A 16,352-nucleotide genomic window follows, 5' to 3' on the forward strand; every position below is an offset into this window, starting at 1 on the left:
AGAGGCTTCATCGGTATCTATTGGGGGTCAGTGGAAGAAGGCTAAAGTCGGGGACAGTTCTCGTGTTCAGGGACAGTCATAGTAGGCTCAGTCTACACCCACAGTTCCTATTCCTTCGGGGAAGTTAATTTGTCACCATTGTCAGCAACCAGGGCACATCAAGCCTCATTACCTGCAGTTGCAGCCTCAGGGCAGTCGTTTTCAGACAGGTAAGTCTTCTGCTTCGACACAGGGACTTCAGGAGGTTTGTAATTATTACAAGCAGCCCGGATATTTCAAGAGGGAGTGTCCACGCCACAGAACAAAGCACAGAGTGGCACTGGTTCACAGGCTACACCGGCACAGTCTGCAAATGTTCAGTTAGGTTTTAAGGTGCCTCAGGCACCACAGCCAGTGGCACCGTCAGTTGGTTCTTATCCGGGTAGGGGTTGTACGCCCACTGCTTCCGGACATCTGTCAGGCGACCAGGGCAATTCTCAGAATTCAAGGGCTCAGGGATGAGCTTACACACTACCACAGGATGATACCTTCGTATGGACTTCTACAGTTCGAGGTATCCTTCTAGTTTTTAGTTCTTAGGCTAGTGTTCTTGTTGACATGGGTGCGTCGCATTCATTTATTTCTGCTTCATTTGCACATTCTTTGGTTCTTGAGGTCACGCAACGAGATTGTCTCTTTTGTGTTGATACACCAGTAGGGGGTCCAGTATCTTTAGGCCATCTTTGTCAGGGTTGTGCTATTGAAATAGCTGGGTGGACCTTAGAGTTTGATTTTGTTGTCTTCGACCTGACGGGCTTTGACGTCATTCTCGGGATGGACTGGTTGTCTTTCTTTCGTGCTACGATCGATTACTTCCGTGGAAGGGTGACTATTTTCACTTCGTGGGGGATCAAAGTGATTACCACTCGATGATGATTTTCAGTATTGGTGACTGGAGTCGCCACAAGTGTTACTTGGCTAGCCTGTTAGCTGAGGAGGATTGCAGCTTAGGCTATGTTTTTCCGGCAGTTGTAGACGAGTTTCAGGATGAATTTCTAGAGGAGTTGATGGAACTTTATCCTTTTCGGGAGGTTGTCTTTGCCATTGATGTCATTCCCAGTAGTGCACCTATCTCTATGGCACCGTATCGCATGGCACCGGCAGAGCTTGATGAGCTGAAAGCTCAATTGGAGGATTTGAAAGATAAGGGCTTTATTCATCCAATTGCTTTACCCTAGGGAGCACCGGTTCTTTTTGTGAAGAAAAAGGATGGGTCTTTAAGACTTTGCATCGATTATCGCAAGCTGAACCATGCTACGATCAAGAACAGGTATCCTTTGATGACTTGTTTGATCAGTTAAAGGGAGCCACTTATTTTTCGAAGATTGATTTGAGATCGAGTTACTATCAATTGAGGGTTATGGATGAGGATATATCTAAGACAGTTTTCCTTACACAGTATGGCCGTTACGAGTTTCTAGTGATGCCATTTAGTTTGACCAACGCTCCAGCAGCTTTTATGGACTTGATGAAACTTGTATTCAGTGACTATCTTGATCAGTTCGTTGTGGTTTTTGTTGATGACATTCTCGTATACTCAGCTAAGGTGGAGGAGCATGAGTATCATTTGAGGACAGTGTTACAGATCCTTAGGGATAATCAATTGTATGCCAAGTTCGAGAAATGCGAATTTTGGCTACCGGAAGTGAAGTTCCTTGGACATGTTGTGTTAAGAGGTGGTGTTGTAGTGGATCCAAAGAAGATTGAGTCAGTGATGGATTGGGAGCATCCGAAGACAGTGTTCTAGATTCGGAGTTTTCTTGGCCTAGCTAGCTACTACCGGAGATTTGTTCAAGAATTCTTTCGTTTAGCGGCAACTATGACTCGACTTACCGTCAAGGGGGTCAAGTTCGTATGGATCGAGTCATGTGAGGTTGGTTTTCAGGAGTTAAAGGTCGGGTTGACTTCGGCTCTGGTTTTGATCATTCCTGAATGTGGTTTTGGTTATGCGATCTTTTGTGATGCTTTGCGAGAAGGTTTGGGTTATGTCATGATGTAGACAGAACGGGTGGTTGCTTATGGGTCTTGACAGTTGAAGACTCATGAGTTGAACTATTCGACACATGATTTAGAGTTGGCAGCAGTTATCTTTGCCCTGAAGGGGTGGAGACACTATTTGTACAAGGAATTGTTTGAAGTTTTCTCCGACCACAAGAGTCTCAAGTATCTCTTCTCTCAGAAGGATTTGAACTTGAGACAGCGCAGTTGGGTTGAGCTCATGGAGGATTATGACTTTGAATTACAGTATCATCCGGGTAAGGCCAATGTGGTGGCCGATGCATTGAGTAGGAAGTCGCGGGGAACTCTTGCTTGCATTTCCATTCATAGATGGAAGATGGTAGAAGAGCCTACAGATCTTGGTTTACGTTGTTATGAGGATGTTGCACTGGCTATTTTGTTTAGCCTTGTGGCTCAACTGGCACTTGTTAGTAGAGTTATTGCGGCACAGTTGGAGGTTAGGGAGATGAAGGCCATCCATGTTCGGATTTCAGGTGGCGAGAATGTAGAGGGTTGGACCTTACATTCAGACGGTGGTCTCAGGTACAAAAGGATGATGTTTGTTCCTTTGTCTTGTCAAGAAGATATTCTTCGGGATTTTCACCACTCTTGGCTCACAGTTCACCCAGGTGGTATAAAGATGTATTACAATCTGCGGTGGCAGTTTTGGTGGTAGGGCATGAAACGGGATGTTTCATAATTTTGTGCTTGGTAGCTTGGATTATAGAGATATAATTCTCTATTGAGGTAGGGGTGGTAGTATGTTTATATTCTAAGTGTTTTATAATCCTTGGAGTTTAATATATATTGTGTACATGCTTTTAATATGATAGTTTTGCATATTATAGGAAACCCTCACTTCTTGACATATGGTTTATTGGATTAAGCATGTATGTTATGTATAAACCATGTGTAGAGGATTATAAAATTTAGTAGTATGTAAATTCTAGAAATTTCACATGTGTTAATGATATGGAACACTTGTAGAATTATTGATGTTATATACAATCTCTATTGATATGAATTGCTATATTTGTTGTTACAATAATTCTATGTCCTTGTGAATTACTAATTGTAATTATTTGGAAGCTTATTGCTATAATATTGATATTTAGTATATGAAGCTTATTGTTAGGCATGACCTAAGTTGTTAAGTTAATGGTATTTTATTGTGTATAGTACTAAAATGAGGAATTGTCATTTGGCATGCCATTCTAGACTTGGAACCCAAAGACATAGTTTGTATAGTTTTAAAGTACTTGTGCATAGAAGGTGGTTTATGACGAGGTCGCTTCCAATACTCCAAACTAAATGCAGTGAATGTGTGGTTCAAGAAAAGCCTTTTATGTCAAATTTAAATTTATAAAAACCACTACCAACACCACTACTAACGTAGCAAGAGTGAGTAGGGATCGTCCCAAGGGATCATACGTGTTGGAATTTCAACTTCGACTCTAGCGTACCAAATGATTGCAAAAGAGAGTTGGGTTGGTTGATTAAGCTAAATTGAATTCAACTAAATAAAATAATATGAAGTAAACAAGAGAGAGAGAGAGGTCTTGGGGTGTAGAGATCACCACCAAGCAATACTATTCCAAACCATAATCAAGTGACTAATGAGGGAAATGAATGTGTTGCAACAATGTTGTGTGTGTAAAAGACATTCAATTGGTAAGGGTGACTCAACAAGTGCAAATTGTCTCAATCAACATGTGTGACGCCACAATACATCTATTGGTGGAGGAATATATTATCTAAACATCAGGTGAAGATAACAAAATAACAATTCAAGTCATTGAACCTTTCATTAAGCTCATAGTCCAAGCAATCCATAAGGATGACTTAGTTAAACATGCATTATCTAAACATCATGTGAGAGGTACAAAATATCTATTGGGAGAGGAATAAATTGTCTAAACACATGTGAAAGATACAACATATCATAACTAGTCATTAATCCTTCATTAAGCTCAAAATCCACATACACCACAATATTAGAGCATATGCTTCTTGCATTCAAAAGCATGGAACATCAAAGAACAAGCATGAATTGTCTTCCCCATCTAACACTACACTACAACTACACTACTAGCATGAAAATAAACTAAGGGAGAGTTACAATCCATCAAGGAATAAGTATGAACCATCAAAAGACATAACAAGAGCATTCCATTAAGCATATCATCTTAATAATCTCTAGATCTATAGCATCAATACACATAGACATGCATCAAAAACACTAAATCTAGAGATAAGCAAATGAATATCCTACTCTAGCATACATAGACATATGGATAGAATAGAATAGTCAATTGGAAGCATTAAACCATACAAACCATGAAATAATCAAGATTTATATATACATGAATATTAAGATGTATCATACAACACTAATCCCTCAATAATACACAAGATTAGAGTATAGAAAGCATGCTTGGGGCTAACTCTAGCCCCAAGAGGATGTCTAGCCACTCATGGTAGTGATGATCCAACCCTCAAGGGCTAACTCCATGGCTGATCCTTGTTGGTGAAGATCTCCTCCAAAGGTTGCTCTAGCTTCCTCCCTTCTTCCTCTCCAAGAATAGCCTCTACGATGATTTTCAATGTGTGACAAGAGACTCTAGAGACCCCCTCAAAAAGTGTATCATATTCCTTATATAGGTAGGTCAAATACACCCCATGATGAGCTGTGGTCATGCAAGGCATATTCTCCAATCATTGGATGAAGGACGGAATAAATGAGCTGGACTTTAACTTTTTCTCGCTGGAGGAAGTTCGATCGATCGAACCTTAACTTGGATCGATCGAAAATGGGTTCGATCGATCGAACTGCATCTTAGATCGATCGAAGTGGTTTGACTCTTCCAGATAAGGACAAGGCTGAGATATTTTCAAGATATTTATGGGGAAAAAGACAAAAGTGGTTGGTAGGCGTACAGCTGTGGATAAGATCAATCATTTGAATTGGACAAAATAGGGTTTGATCGATCATAGATGATGTTCGATCGATCGAACTTGGAATTTCAGCAAAGGCCAAGGTTCAATCTATCGAGAAGTACTGTGATCGATCATAGATGTTTGATCGATCGAACTCTAAGTTGGATCGATCGAACTTTTCAGCTGCACAACTTGATTCCTTTTTGCTCCTTTCTTTCTCCACTTTGCTCCCTCATTTGGTTTATCTCAGGATTGCTTCAATTAAGCTTTTATTTTGCTGAGTTAGCTCAATTTTGGGATTAGTGCCTGAAAATATAAATAACACGTAATAAGTCTAAAACGGCAAAGTAAGATAGATAAAGATACTAGAATGCTTAAGCTTAACGGGTTTAAATGTGCACTTTTTAGTGCTCATCACACCCCCAAACTTAAATATTGCTAGTCCCTAGCAATGAACTAAGAAGTAAAGGAATGAAATAAACAACTATACAAGTATAAACTGGAAAGCAAGTAAAATGATAACACCATTTTCGTTGGGAACACGATTGCATTTAGCATATGTAACAAGCCTTTTAAACCCCTAGGTTACCCCTAGTGGACGAGTAAAGTCTCGTGAGGGTTTCCAGAAATGGTACCCACAAACATTAAGCTCATTCTTTCAAAAGAGGCACCAATATTGCAAACAAGCATTGGGAGAAAACTACCTCAAGTATGCAATTTTTCAACCGTTTCTAAGCAATCTCCCAAAATTTCAATATCAAGCAAGCAAGTATGGTCCTCCACATATCAAGAAAATGATCATGAAAATCGAAACAAGTCTAGAATCCATGTGAGAGGTCCGGCATCAAGTGTGTTGCTATCTTAGCAAACTAGAGAAGTAATCACATCCTTACCCTCAAACTAGCACACAAATCTAGTACCGATCATCAAGATAAGAGAGTGGACCTTTTATTAAAGCTTTATTGTTCTAGGTGCGCTTATTCTTTTCACTCCATTTTTTTTATTTTTTTTATATTTTTTTTATTGAGGATCAAAGATGGAAATATTGTGCAATGTGTTGATCTCTTAAGCTTTCTAGAAGATTCATGTAGCGAGCTTTAGGTCAATGACTCCCAAACCAGATGGCTTTAGGGCATTAGGTGTTAAGACACCCCTACGGACTTACAAACTCAAATCAACTAGGCTACAAATCAAGACAACAACCACCTAATCATTTCCTACTTCTCACCTTTTGGGAGAAGTCGTCACTTTTATTACTTTTGCAACTTTTTTCTCTTCTTTTTTTTTTTTTTTTTTTTTTTTTTTTTTTTTTTTATCAATTATTAACCTAGAGTTTGGGCCCTCCACCTTTCGGCGCGAGAAGTTCACTGCGTAATGAGGCAAGAATCCCGGCTACTCAATGAAAAGGGGTCGTTATCCACCTTTATCAAGAATAAAAGCTTTCAATGCACTACTAGCCCAATTGGGATATAACCAATTCAATAATCAACAAAGCATGTACCCTACAATTGAATGCTAGCGTGCACCAGTGCTAGTGTAGAATCCTAGAATGAATCTCAAAATAATCACAAATTCAGGATGATGCGGACCACAAATGCAAGTAAGATATCAATCTTTCGAAAAATTTACTCCTAAATGGCATCCACAAGGCATACAAGGAGTATTGAACTCTCAAATCAAGCAATTTTTAAATTTTAAGCAATATAGTCCTCAAAAGATCAAAATCATCGCTAACATGGATCTCAAATCTCAATCATGCATTTAAAACTTAAATCTTAAGTAGAATGCAACAAGACACCTTACCCCCAAATTTAAACCGCACATTGTCCTCAATGTGCAATGAGAACAATGGAAAAGATGGAAAGAGTATACCGTGGTGGTGTAGACATGAAACCCGGTAGTGATCCAATTCGAAAGACGTCTCCCCCAAACTTGGAATCAACAATCTACTTGAATAACCACACTAGCAAACTCACATCAAATATCAAATGGGATAAGAATAATCAAATCAAGCATTCTAAGGCAATGTAACACATGATGCAAGAGAGATATAAGATCAAACCCTAACTAAAGCATAAAGTATACATGACTACACATAAGGGCACAATGATGAATCTTTTTATATTTTTCATTTAATAAAAGCAAGTATATACAAAATGCAAGAAAAATAAAGAATAAAATGCATGAACAAAATATAAAAAGAAAATTAAATAAGGCAAAATGTAATGAAAGAATATGTTCAATGTAAGAAATGAAAAACAATATGTGCAATGCAAGAAATGAAAAGGAACATGTACAATGCAAAAAAAATGGAAAGAATATGTACAATGCAAGTATATACAAAATTTTCTTACTTTTTGTTTTTCATTTTTTTTTTATTTTTTATTTTTATATATATATGTGAAAACATACAAAGAAAAATGAAAAATGTAAGAAATATGCAAAATGGGTGCTAAGTTTAACGTCTCTAGCAAGACGGAATGCTTCTTTGAAAAATCGTCTCATTTTTTTATTTTTTATTTTTTTAGACAAAACAAATATGTACACAAATAAAAATAAAAAGGCAAGTGAACAAAAATGTAAGAAAATAAGGAATGCAAAGATTTTTTTTTTTTTTTTTTTAATAAGTTAGAAGAATTAAAAATTAAAGTTAAACAAAATATTTTTGGATTTTTGGAAATAAGATAAAAGGAAATAAAATAAAATAAAAGAAAAATGTTTTTGATTTTTTTTTTTTAATTTTAAATATTTGAGATAAAAATAAAGGTTGGAAATAAAAGTAAAAATGAAAATAAAATAAAAATCTTTTTGGAATTTTTGAAAATAAAATAAAATTAACAAAAATATTTTTGTGTTTTTAACAAATTTCCAAAAACTTCTTTTTTTTTTTTTAGTCAAGAGAGAGAGGTAACTAAATGAAATAAAATAAAATAAAAAAATAAAATAAAATAAAATAAAAATAGGAAAAAGTCAAAAAGTGAAAGGGTCAAAGGGGCAAAGTTGTGATCGATCGAAGATGAAATTCGATCGATCGAACATAGCTGTGATCGATCCGAGATGAAATTCGATCGATCGAACATGTAAAATTTTGAAAAGTCCCGAGAGCATGCATTTTTGAAAAATGGATGAGGCCTGAAAATTTTTCTAAGTGTTGGGACTCATGATCGATCGAAAGGTAGTTCGATCGATCGAAATGGTTTACGATCGATCGAACTTTTCAAAATTTGGAGATCCCGAGAGCATGCATTTTGGAATTTGGATGCAGGTCCAAAATTTTTCTAAGTGTTGGGTACAAAATGAGAGCTGGATCGATCGAGTCCATAGTTGGATCGATCGAACCAATGTTCGATCGATCGAACCAAAACTTGGATCGATCGAAATTATGCCTAATTTTGAACTGAAAGTGCAGAAAATCCTATGCTAAGCCCCAATGATGGTAATAAGACTGGAAATTTGAAAAATAGATGGAAGAATGTACACAAGAATGGAAAATAAAAAGAAATGAGGGAGGAATAAAGTTGTGAAACTCTACGAATACTAGTGTTTAACGTCTCTAGTAAGACGTTAGGTCAACTCACTAATCAAATGAATCAAAAACTGGATATGAAACATCCTTATTGACCCTCTTTTCACTTTTCTCATTTAATGTCCCACTTATGACAATGAAATCATCCTCCAAAAGAATGACTTGAAAAGAAATAAAAGAGATGATATTGTTCCTTTCATCCACGGTCTTGAAAACAAAATCAATTATGGTTAGGCTTGCCTCTTTGTTATGTTCTTGAAACACATTCAAATGATCATCCATATTGATAATTGGTGAGGCATTGTCTTTCAAAGACTCATTTGGATTAATAAGAAACACACTCTCTTCATCCCTCTTCTCCTCCTCATAAATTACCATTTCCTCACATTCTAAGTAAGCTAAGGAGTCCATTAGAGAGTTTATTTCATTTTTAGAGCTTTTAAAGTCAAAACCACAATTTTTATACATTTCCAAAAGACACTCCTCAAGAGGGTCATTAGAGATAATAGAAGGAAGGCCCTCTTCAACAAGTTCCTCCTCCTTCTCTCCTACCTCAAGTGTAGTCAACATCTCCTCACTCTCTAGGGTAGCCATCTCCGAGATAAAATCATAATCAAAACAAGGAAATTCCTCATTAATCATGTTATGTTCTATTGGATTAGCCACTAACTCACTTGCCACTTCCTCCTCTATAGAAGATAGAGTGCTAGGCATTAGCTCACTTTGTTTCATTCTCCTCACTCTCATCATCCTCATCTATATACATTGAAGTTCTTGCCATTTTTTCATTTGCCTCTTCCTCCTCCTCTTGATGAGAAAGAGTACTTGCAATTTGCTCAACTTGAGCTTCTAAGTTGGCTAAAGCTTGAGAATGAGAATTAATAAGTGAAGTGTGTGAAATATGCACATCAAGTAAAGCTAACACTTTTTCTTCAAATCCGGGTGAGTACTTAGAAGGTGGTGGAATTGATTCATCATAAAATGGTAGGGGAGGGTAATAGTCACAAGAAGGATTAAATGAGTAATCAAGTCCATAATAAGATGATGAATGAAATGAATTGGACTTAATCTCATAAGGATTAAAATGTGATGGAGGAGCATAAGGTGAAGGGATGTAATTCCCCCCCAAACTTGGATCAAACAATTCCTCCATTCACAATTAAAACCCAAATGCAAGAAAAAATTGGCCTCAACAAGGGCCTATGCTTGGACAAAAATTTAGCAATAAAATGAGCCTCAACAAGGGCTATCACAAGCATACAAAGAAGTGAAACAATTAAAATACAAGAGTTCCAAGAATTGCTTACAACGGTCCTTTAGCACTTCAACTCCAAATTTAGCTTTTAAGCTCCAATGATTGCTTTAAGTTCCAAAGTTCGCCTTCCTTGTAGTCAAGTACCTAATTGAACAAATAATAATGAGAATCAAGAGAAAATAATAAACAATGGAAAATAAAATAAAAATAGAAGCAATCTAATGAACACTATTGTCTAGTTTAATTCCAACAAAACCGTTACTCCCCGGCAACGACGCCAAAATATGACGAGGTCGCTTCCAATACGCCAAACTAAATGTAGTGAATGTGTGGTTTAAGAAAAGCCTTTTATGTCAAATTTAAATTTATAAAAACCACTACCAGCACCACTACTAACGTAGCAAGAGTGAGTAGGGATCGTTCCAAGGGATCATACGTGTTGGAATTTCAACTTCGACTCTAGTGTACCAAATGATTGCAAAAGAGAGTTGGGTTGGTTGATTAAGCTAAATTGAATTCAACTAAATAAAATAATATGAAGTAAACAAGAGAGAGAGAGAGGTCTTGGGGTGTAGAGATCACCACCAAGCAATACTATTCCAAACCATAATCAAGTGACTAATGAGGGAAATGAATGTGTTGCAACAATGTTGTGTGTGTAAAAGACATTCAATTGGTAAGGGTGACTCAACAAGTGCAAATTGTCTCAATCAACATGTGTGACGCCACAATACATCTATTGGTAGAGGAATATATTGTCTAAACATCATGTGAAGATAACAAAATAACAATTCAAGTCATTGAACCTTTCATTAAGCTCATAGTCCAAGCAATCCATAAGGATGACTTAGTTAAACATGCATTATCTAAACATCATGTGAGAGGTACAAAATATCTATTGGGAGAGGAATAAATTGTCTAAACACATGTGAAAGATACAACATATTATAACTAGTCATTAATCCTTCATTAAGCTCAAAATCCACATACACCACAATATTAGAGCATATGCTTCTTGCATTCAAAAGCATGGAACATCAAAGAACAAGCATGAATTGTCTCCCCCATCTAACACTACACTACAACTACACTACTAGCATGAAAATAAACTAAGGGAGAGGTACAATCCATCAAGGAATAAGTATGAACCATCAAAAGACATAACAAGAGTATTCCATTAAGCATATCATCTTGATAATCTCTAGATCTATAGCATCAATACACATAGACATGCATCAAAAATACTAAATCTAGAGATAAGCACATGAATATCCTACTCTAGTATACATAGACATATGGATAGAATAGAATAGTCAATTGGAAGCATTAAACCATACAAACCATGAAATAATCAAGATTTATATATACATGAATATCAAGATGTATCATACAACACTAATCCCTCAATAATACACAAGATTAGAGTATAGAAAGCATGCTTGGGGCTAACTCTAGCCCCAAGAGGATGTCTAGCCACTCATGGTAGTGATGATCCAACCCTCAAGGGCTAACTCCATGGCTACTCCTTGTTGGTGAAGATCTCCTCCAAAGGTTGCTCTAGCTTCCTCCCTTCTTCCTCTCCAAGAATAGCCTCTAAGATGATTTTCAATGTGTGACAAGAGACTCTAGAGACTCCCTCAAAAGTATATCATATTCCTTATATAGGTAGGTCAAATACACCCCATGATGAGCTGTGGTCGTGCAAGGCATATTCTCCAATCGTTGGATGAAGGACGGAATAAATGAGCTGGACTTTAACTTTTTCTCGCTGGAGGAAGTTCGATCGATCGAACCTTAACTTGGATCGATCGAAAATGGGTTTGATCGATCGAACTGCATCTTGGATCGATCGAAGTGGTCTGACTCCTCCAGATAAGGACAAGGCTGAGATATTTTCAAGATATTTATGGGAAAAAAGAGAAAAGTGGTTGGTAGGCGTACAGCTGTGGATAAGATCAATCATTTGAATAGGACAAAATAGGGTTCGATCGATCATAGATGATGTTCGATCGATCGAACTTGGAATTTCAGCAAAGGCTAAGGTTCGATCTATCGAGAAGTACTGTGATCGATCATAGATGTTCGATCAATCGAACTCTAAGTTGGATCGATCAAACTTTTCAGCTGCACAACTTGATTCCTTTTTGCTCCGTTCTTTCTCCACTTTGCTCCTCCTTTGGTTTATCTCGGGATTGCTTCAATTAAGCTCTTATTTGGCTGAGTTAGCTCAATTTTTGGATTAGTGCCTTAAAATATAAATAACACGTAATAAGTCTAAAACGGCAAAGTAAGATAGATAAAGATAGTAGAATGCTTAAGCTTAACGGGTTTAAATGCGCACTTTTCAGTGCTCATCAGTTTATATGCCTTGTTATCTATATATAAGTTTTGAACTTGGTATATACTTTGGATTCTCTTGGGACATGGTTACTTGTAACATGGCTAGAGTTTGGCCCTAGTGCGGGAGGTATGTGTTCTCCCCAATTGAGATAGTGTGCACTTATGGTGGTCTTTCCTGCGGGTTAATGCCCGGAATAACCGTTGAGGTCTCGACAGAATTCCGAGCTTAGGTGTCGAAGGATTCCACTTTTGATTTTGCATTCAATTCCAAGTTGACAATCAATGCTTAAGTTGTAACTTGTAATTTTTGTTTCATGCGATTTGATGTTATTAAGTACATCATTTTGATATTGTGTTGCAACAAAATCATTGCATTAAGTTTAAGATGATCCCTTAGAACACCTTGAACATAGACGTTAAGTGGAATGCTCCCTTGTATTCGTCTATATTGATCTTGCAATGATATTGAAACTTTAGGGTATAGGCATATACTTCTCCTACGAGTAACTTGATTACTCACCCTAGTGGTTTGGGTTGGTTTTCAGGTAAAGAGTCCATGTTCATGGATGCTCATCATCCTTAGAAGCTTTTAAGCTAGTTGAAGCATTTTTGTGTATTAGCATGCACTTGTTTAGCATGGTTTATCTTTCGGATGTAATACTTTTGCATAGCATGGATGTATGGTATTTTAGAAGCTACAATGGCTTCCTTCATGTAATGTGTATCTAAGTACTCTTTTTGATACTTTTTTTGTATGTATAACATGAGGCCAAGAGCCATCAACATGAAAGGTTGCAAGTATATTTCTTTAAAACTCAAGTTTTGCCATTGTAGCTTGTTTGTGAGAAATTGAGGTTTGTATGCTAAAACTTGTTAATGGAATGTAATGAGGCTTTAGGCCATGTTGGTACATCTATTTTATCATATTGCATGCACTTGCATACTCACTTTGGCAAACAATACGTTTCTTGATGAAACAAAATCCTAAAGTAGCATATTCTTTAGTTTTGACCCTATTCTGTTCCAGGGGAATTTTGGGTATTTCAAATTTTGTTTTTTTTTATTTTTTCTCTATAGTCATATAGAAAACTCAATTTTGAGGGGGGTTTCTTTTTTGTATTTTTCCAGAAAATGTCATCTTTGCCCTCAAAATCACATTTTTTGCCGAAAAACCCTTTCTGCCAATTTTCCTTGTTGCCTATTCTGTTTTTTGCTTCGTAACCGGTTACAAGGGGCTATGTAAATGGTCACATGTGCTTGGGCAGTGGGTTGGATATGATTTTCAGCCTTTTAACCGGTTAGAAAGGCTTCCTAAATGTTTAGATGACCTGGGGTTAGCTACTTTTGACCTTTTTGCCCCTTCTTCTTCCGTTACCCATAACTGCTTCATCCGGAATCCAAATCAAGTGAATTTTTTTTTGAAATTGATTAATTTTTCATTGTCTTTCCAACGGTATGCTTGGTAACACTCACTTTTATGTTGTAAATGACCATTTTACCCCTAGGCCCCTTTTAGTCCATTTTTGAAGCGTCACTTTCGCACTTGTTTTCTTTTGGTTTTGTGACCTCATTGAGGATCATATTAGGGTCTTAGAGACGTATTGTACCTCTAGGGACTATTGTTTTATCTTTTGCTTCCGCATTTCAGATCCGTTATCTGGTCAACTTTCGATTCATCACTGACGCATCGGGTTGAAAAACTTGGGCCGTCACAAGTGCTATCAGAGCTCCTAGGTTTGAACACCTTTAGACGATGGGTTTTGGGTGCATATCAAGCTTTTGTTGATGTACTTTGATGCATTCACATGCTCTTGATAACATGTTTCAGCATCATAACCTGTTTATGTGTTTCTTGATAACACGCTTGGTAGTATGACATGTCTTTGTGCTTATATGCCTATGTGGTTAAGAGCATTTCAGTTTGACATGTTTGCTTATTTGCTTTAAGTGATTAACTGTTTTAAAAGCTTTCTTTGATTGCTTTAGCATGACAGTATGTTGCATATCTTGTCTTGCTTCGTGTCTTGTGCATTCATAGTGTGAGTTGCACTTGGTCATAATAACTTGTGTTATTATTGACCTCCTTTCTTTTACACGTTTAGAACCATGGTTGTTACGCGTGGAGAGTCTTCACGTCAGGGCACTAAGGAGCAGGTGGCTGAAATCGAGTTCACATGGGGTCCAGGAAGGCCCAGGATTCCAGTTCGTGGCGTAGATGCTAATCCTCCACAGGCACCGACTTACGAGGAGCGAGTGGCTCAGGGTATAACTTATGGAATTGCTGAATCCCTATAGGAGAGGATACCCAGGCAGGTGGCAGGGATACAGATTCCAGCACTGGCACTGGCACCGATAGTCAATGAGGCACTAGAGTACTTTATGCGACTTCAGAGGGTTAAGATTGATCCATTTGCGGGGAGTTCAGATCCGCTAGTCTCAGAAGCTTGGTTGGACCTTATGGTTCGCAAGTTAGACAGTATGGTGGTACCCACGGATAGGTTGAGGATTTCCTTGACTGTTTCTTTGTTCATGGGGGATGCAGATATTTGGTGGAGGTCTATGACCAATATCCAAAATGTTGAGTTGATGACTTGGGATGAGTTCAGTGGCTTGTTCTTTGAGCGTTTCTTTCCTAGAGCTATGAGGCAGGAGATGAGGACACAGTTTGCAGGTCTTTATCAGGGCACTATGAGTGTTATTGAGTATCAGACACGATTTACTTCTCTTTCTCGTTATGCCAAGGATATGGTAGCAACAAATGAGGCCAGGGCAATGAAGTTTTAGGATGGGCTACATCTTGACATCAGGCCACGAGTCTCAATTCTTGATTTGAGGACTTACAGAGAAGTGGTCCAGAGGACTATGCTAGCTGAGGTAGAGGAACGAGATCAGTTACGGATCAGGGGTTCACATAAGCAGCCTCGCGGAGATAATCCATCATCTTCTAGGAGTCAGTGGAAGAAGGCCAGGGCAGGGAACGGTACTCACTCACAGGGGGTATCACAGCAGAATTGTTCTGCACCCATAGTTCCTGTATCTTCGGGATCAACCCCAGGAATGGTTTATTATCCATTATCAGCAGCCGGGGCACATCAAGCCTCGTTGCCCACAGCTTCAAGCACAGGCCAGTCAGACTTCAGTTTCTATAAAGATAGGGTAGGGAGCTTACTTCTATTGTAAACGGTCAGGTCATCTCAGGAAGGATTGTTGAATAAGTCACATAGTGGCATAGATTCACCGACGGTACCGGCACAGTTTGTAGTGGTTCAGTCTGGTTTCAGAGTTCCTCAGGCACCACAGCCAGTGGCGCCAGTTGGCACTTATCCAGCCAGAGGTTCTACACCTACTGCTTCTACACATCAGTCAGGCTATCAGGGCAGTTCACAGCAAGGCTCAGGGACTCAGGGACAAGCCTACGCTCTTCCACAGGCGGTTGCTTCCGCAGGCACCTCTTTAGTTTGAGGTATCTTTCCAGTTTTTAGTTATTGGGCACGAGTTCTTGTTGACATGGGTGCATCATATTCTTTTATTTCTGCATTTTTTGCACATTCATTGGGTCTAGAGGTCACACTTCGAGACAGTTTTCTCTGTGTTGACACATCAGTTGGGGGTCCAGTGTCTTTGGATTGTGTTTGTTGGGGTTGCGCTATTGAGATAGCAAGATGGACTTTGGAGTTTGATTTTATTGTTCTCGACATGACGGGTTTTGACGTCATTCTTGGGATGGATTGGTTGTCATTCTTCCGGGCTACGATCGATTGCTTCCGCGGGAGGGTGTCTGTTTGCACTCCCAAGGGAGATTGTTTCCATTTTGTGGGAGATTGGAACGATTCCCACCCGGCAATGGTTTTCAGCATTGGTGATTGGAGTCGCCACAGATCCTACTTAGCTAGTTTGATAGTTGACGAGGATAGCAGTTCGGACCATGTTCTTCCGATAGTTGTTGAGGATTATGTTGATGTCTTTCTTGAGGAACTGACAGAGTTACCTCCTTTAAGGGAAGTTTTTTTTGCCATCGATGTCATTCCCGGTACAGCACCCATCTCTATGGTACCATACCGTATGGCACCAGCAGAGCTTGACGAGCTGAAAAGTCAGTTGGATGATTTGAAAGCTAAGGGCTTTATTCGTCCTAGTGCTTCACCATGGGGAGCACCAGTTCTTTTTGCAAAGAAGAAGGATGGGTCTTTAAGACTTTGTGTTGATTATCGCAAGTTGAATCAAGCTACGATCAAGAACAGGTATCCTTTGCCTAGG

General features: G+C 38.3%; 1 protein-coding gene across 1 annotated transcript; it reads left to right on the forward strand.

Annotated features, from left to right (window-relative positions):
- The first annotated feature begins 597 nt into the window (after positions 1-597).
- On the forward strand, positions 598-14,390 carry LOC132275866 (uncharacterized). The gene is made up of 3 exons (XM_059777035.1): positions 598-821; positions 923-1,123; positions 14,198-14,390. The coding sequence occupies exons 1-3, from the start codon at positions 598-600 to the stop codon at positions 14,388-14,390; spliced, it is 618 nt and encodes a 205-aa protein (XP_059633018.1).
- The last annotated feature ends 1,962 nt before the right edge of the window (positions 14,391-16,352 follow it).

The sequence above is a fragment of the Cornus florida genome, unplaced genomic scaffold, assembly GCF_030987335.1.
Source record: "Cornus florida cultivar Cherokee Brave unplaced genomic scaffold, ASM3098733v1 CherokeeBrave_3.0.0_Hap2_Chr10, whole genome shotgun sequence".
Classification (NCBI taxonomy): domain Eukaryota; kingdom Viridiplantae; phylum Streptophyta; class Magnoliopsida; order Cornales; family Cornaceae; genus Cornus; species Cornus florida.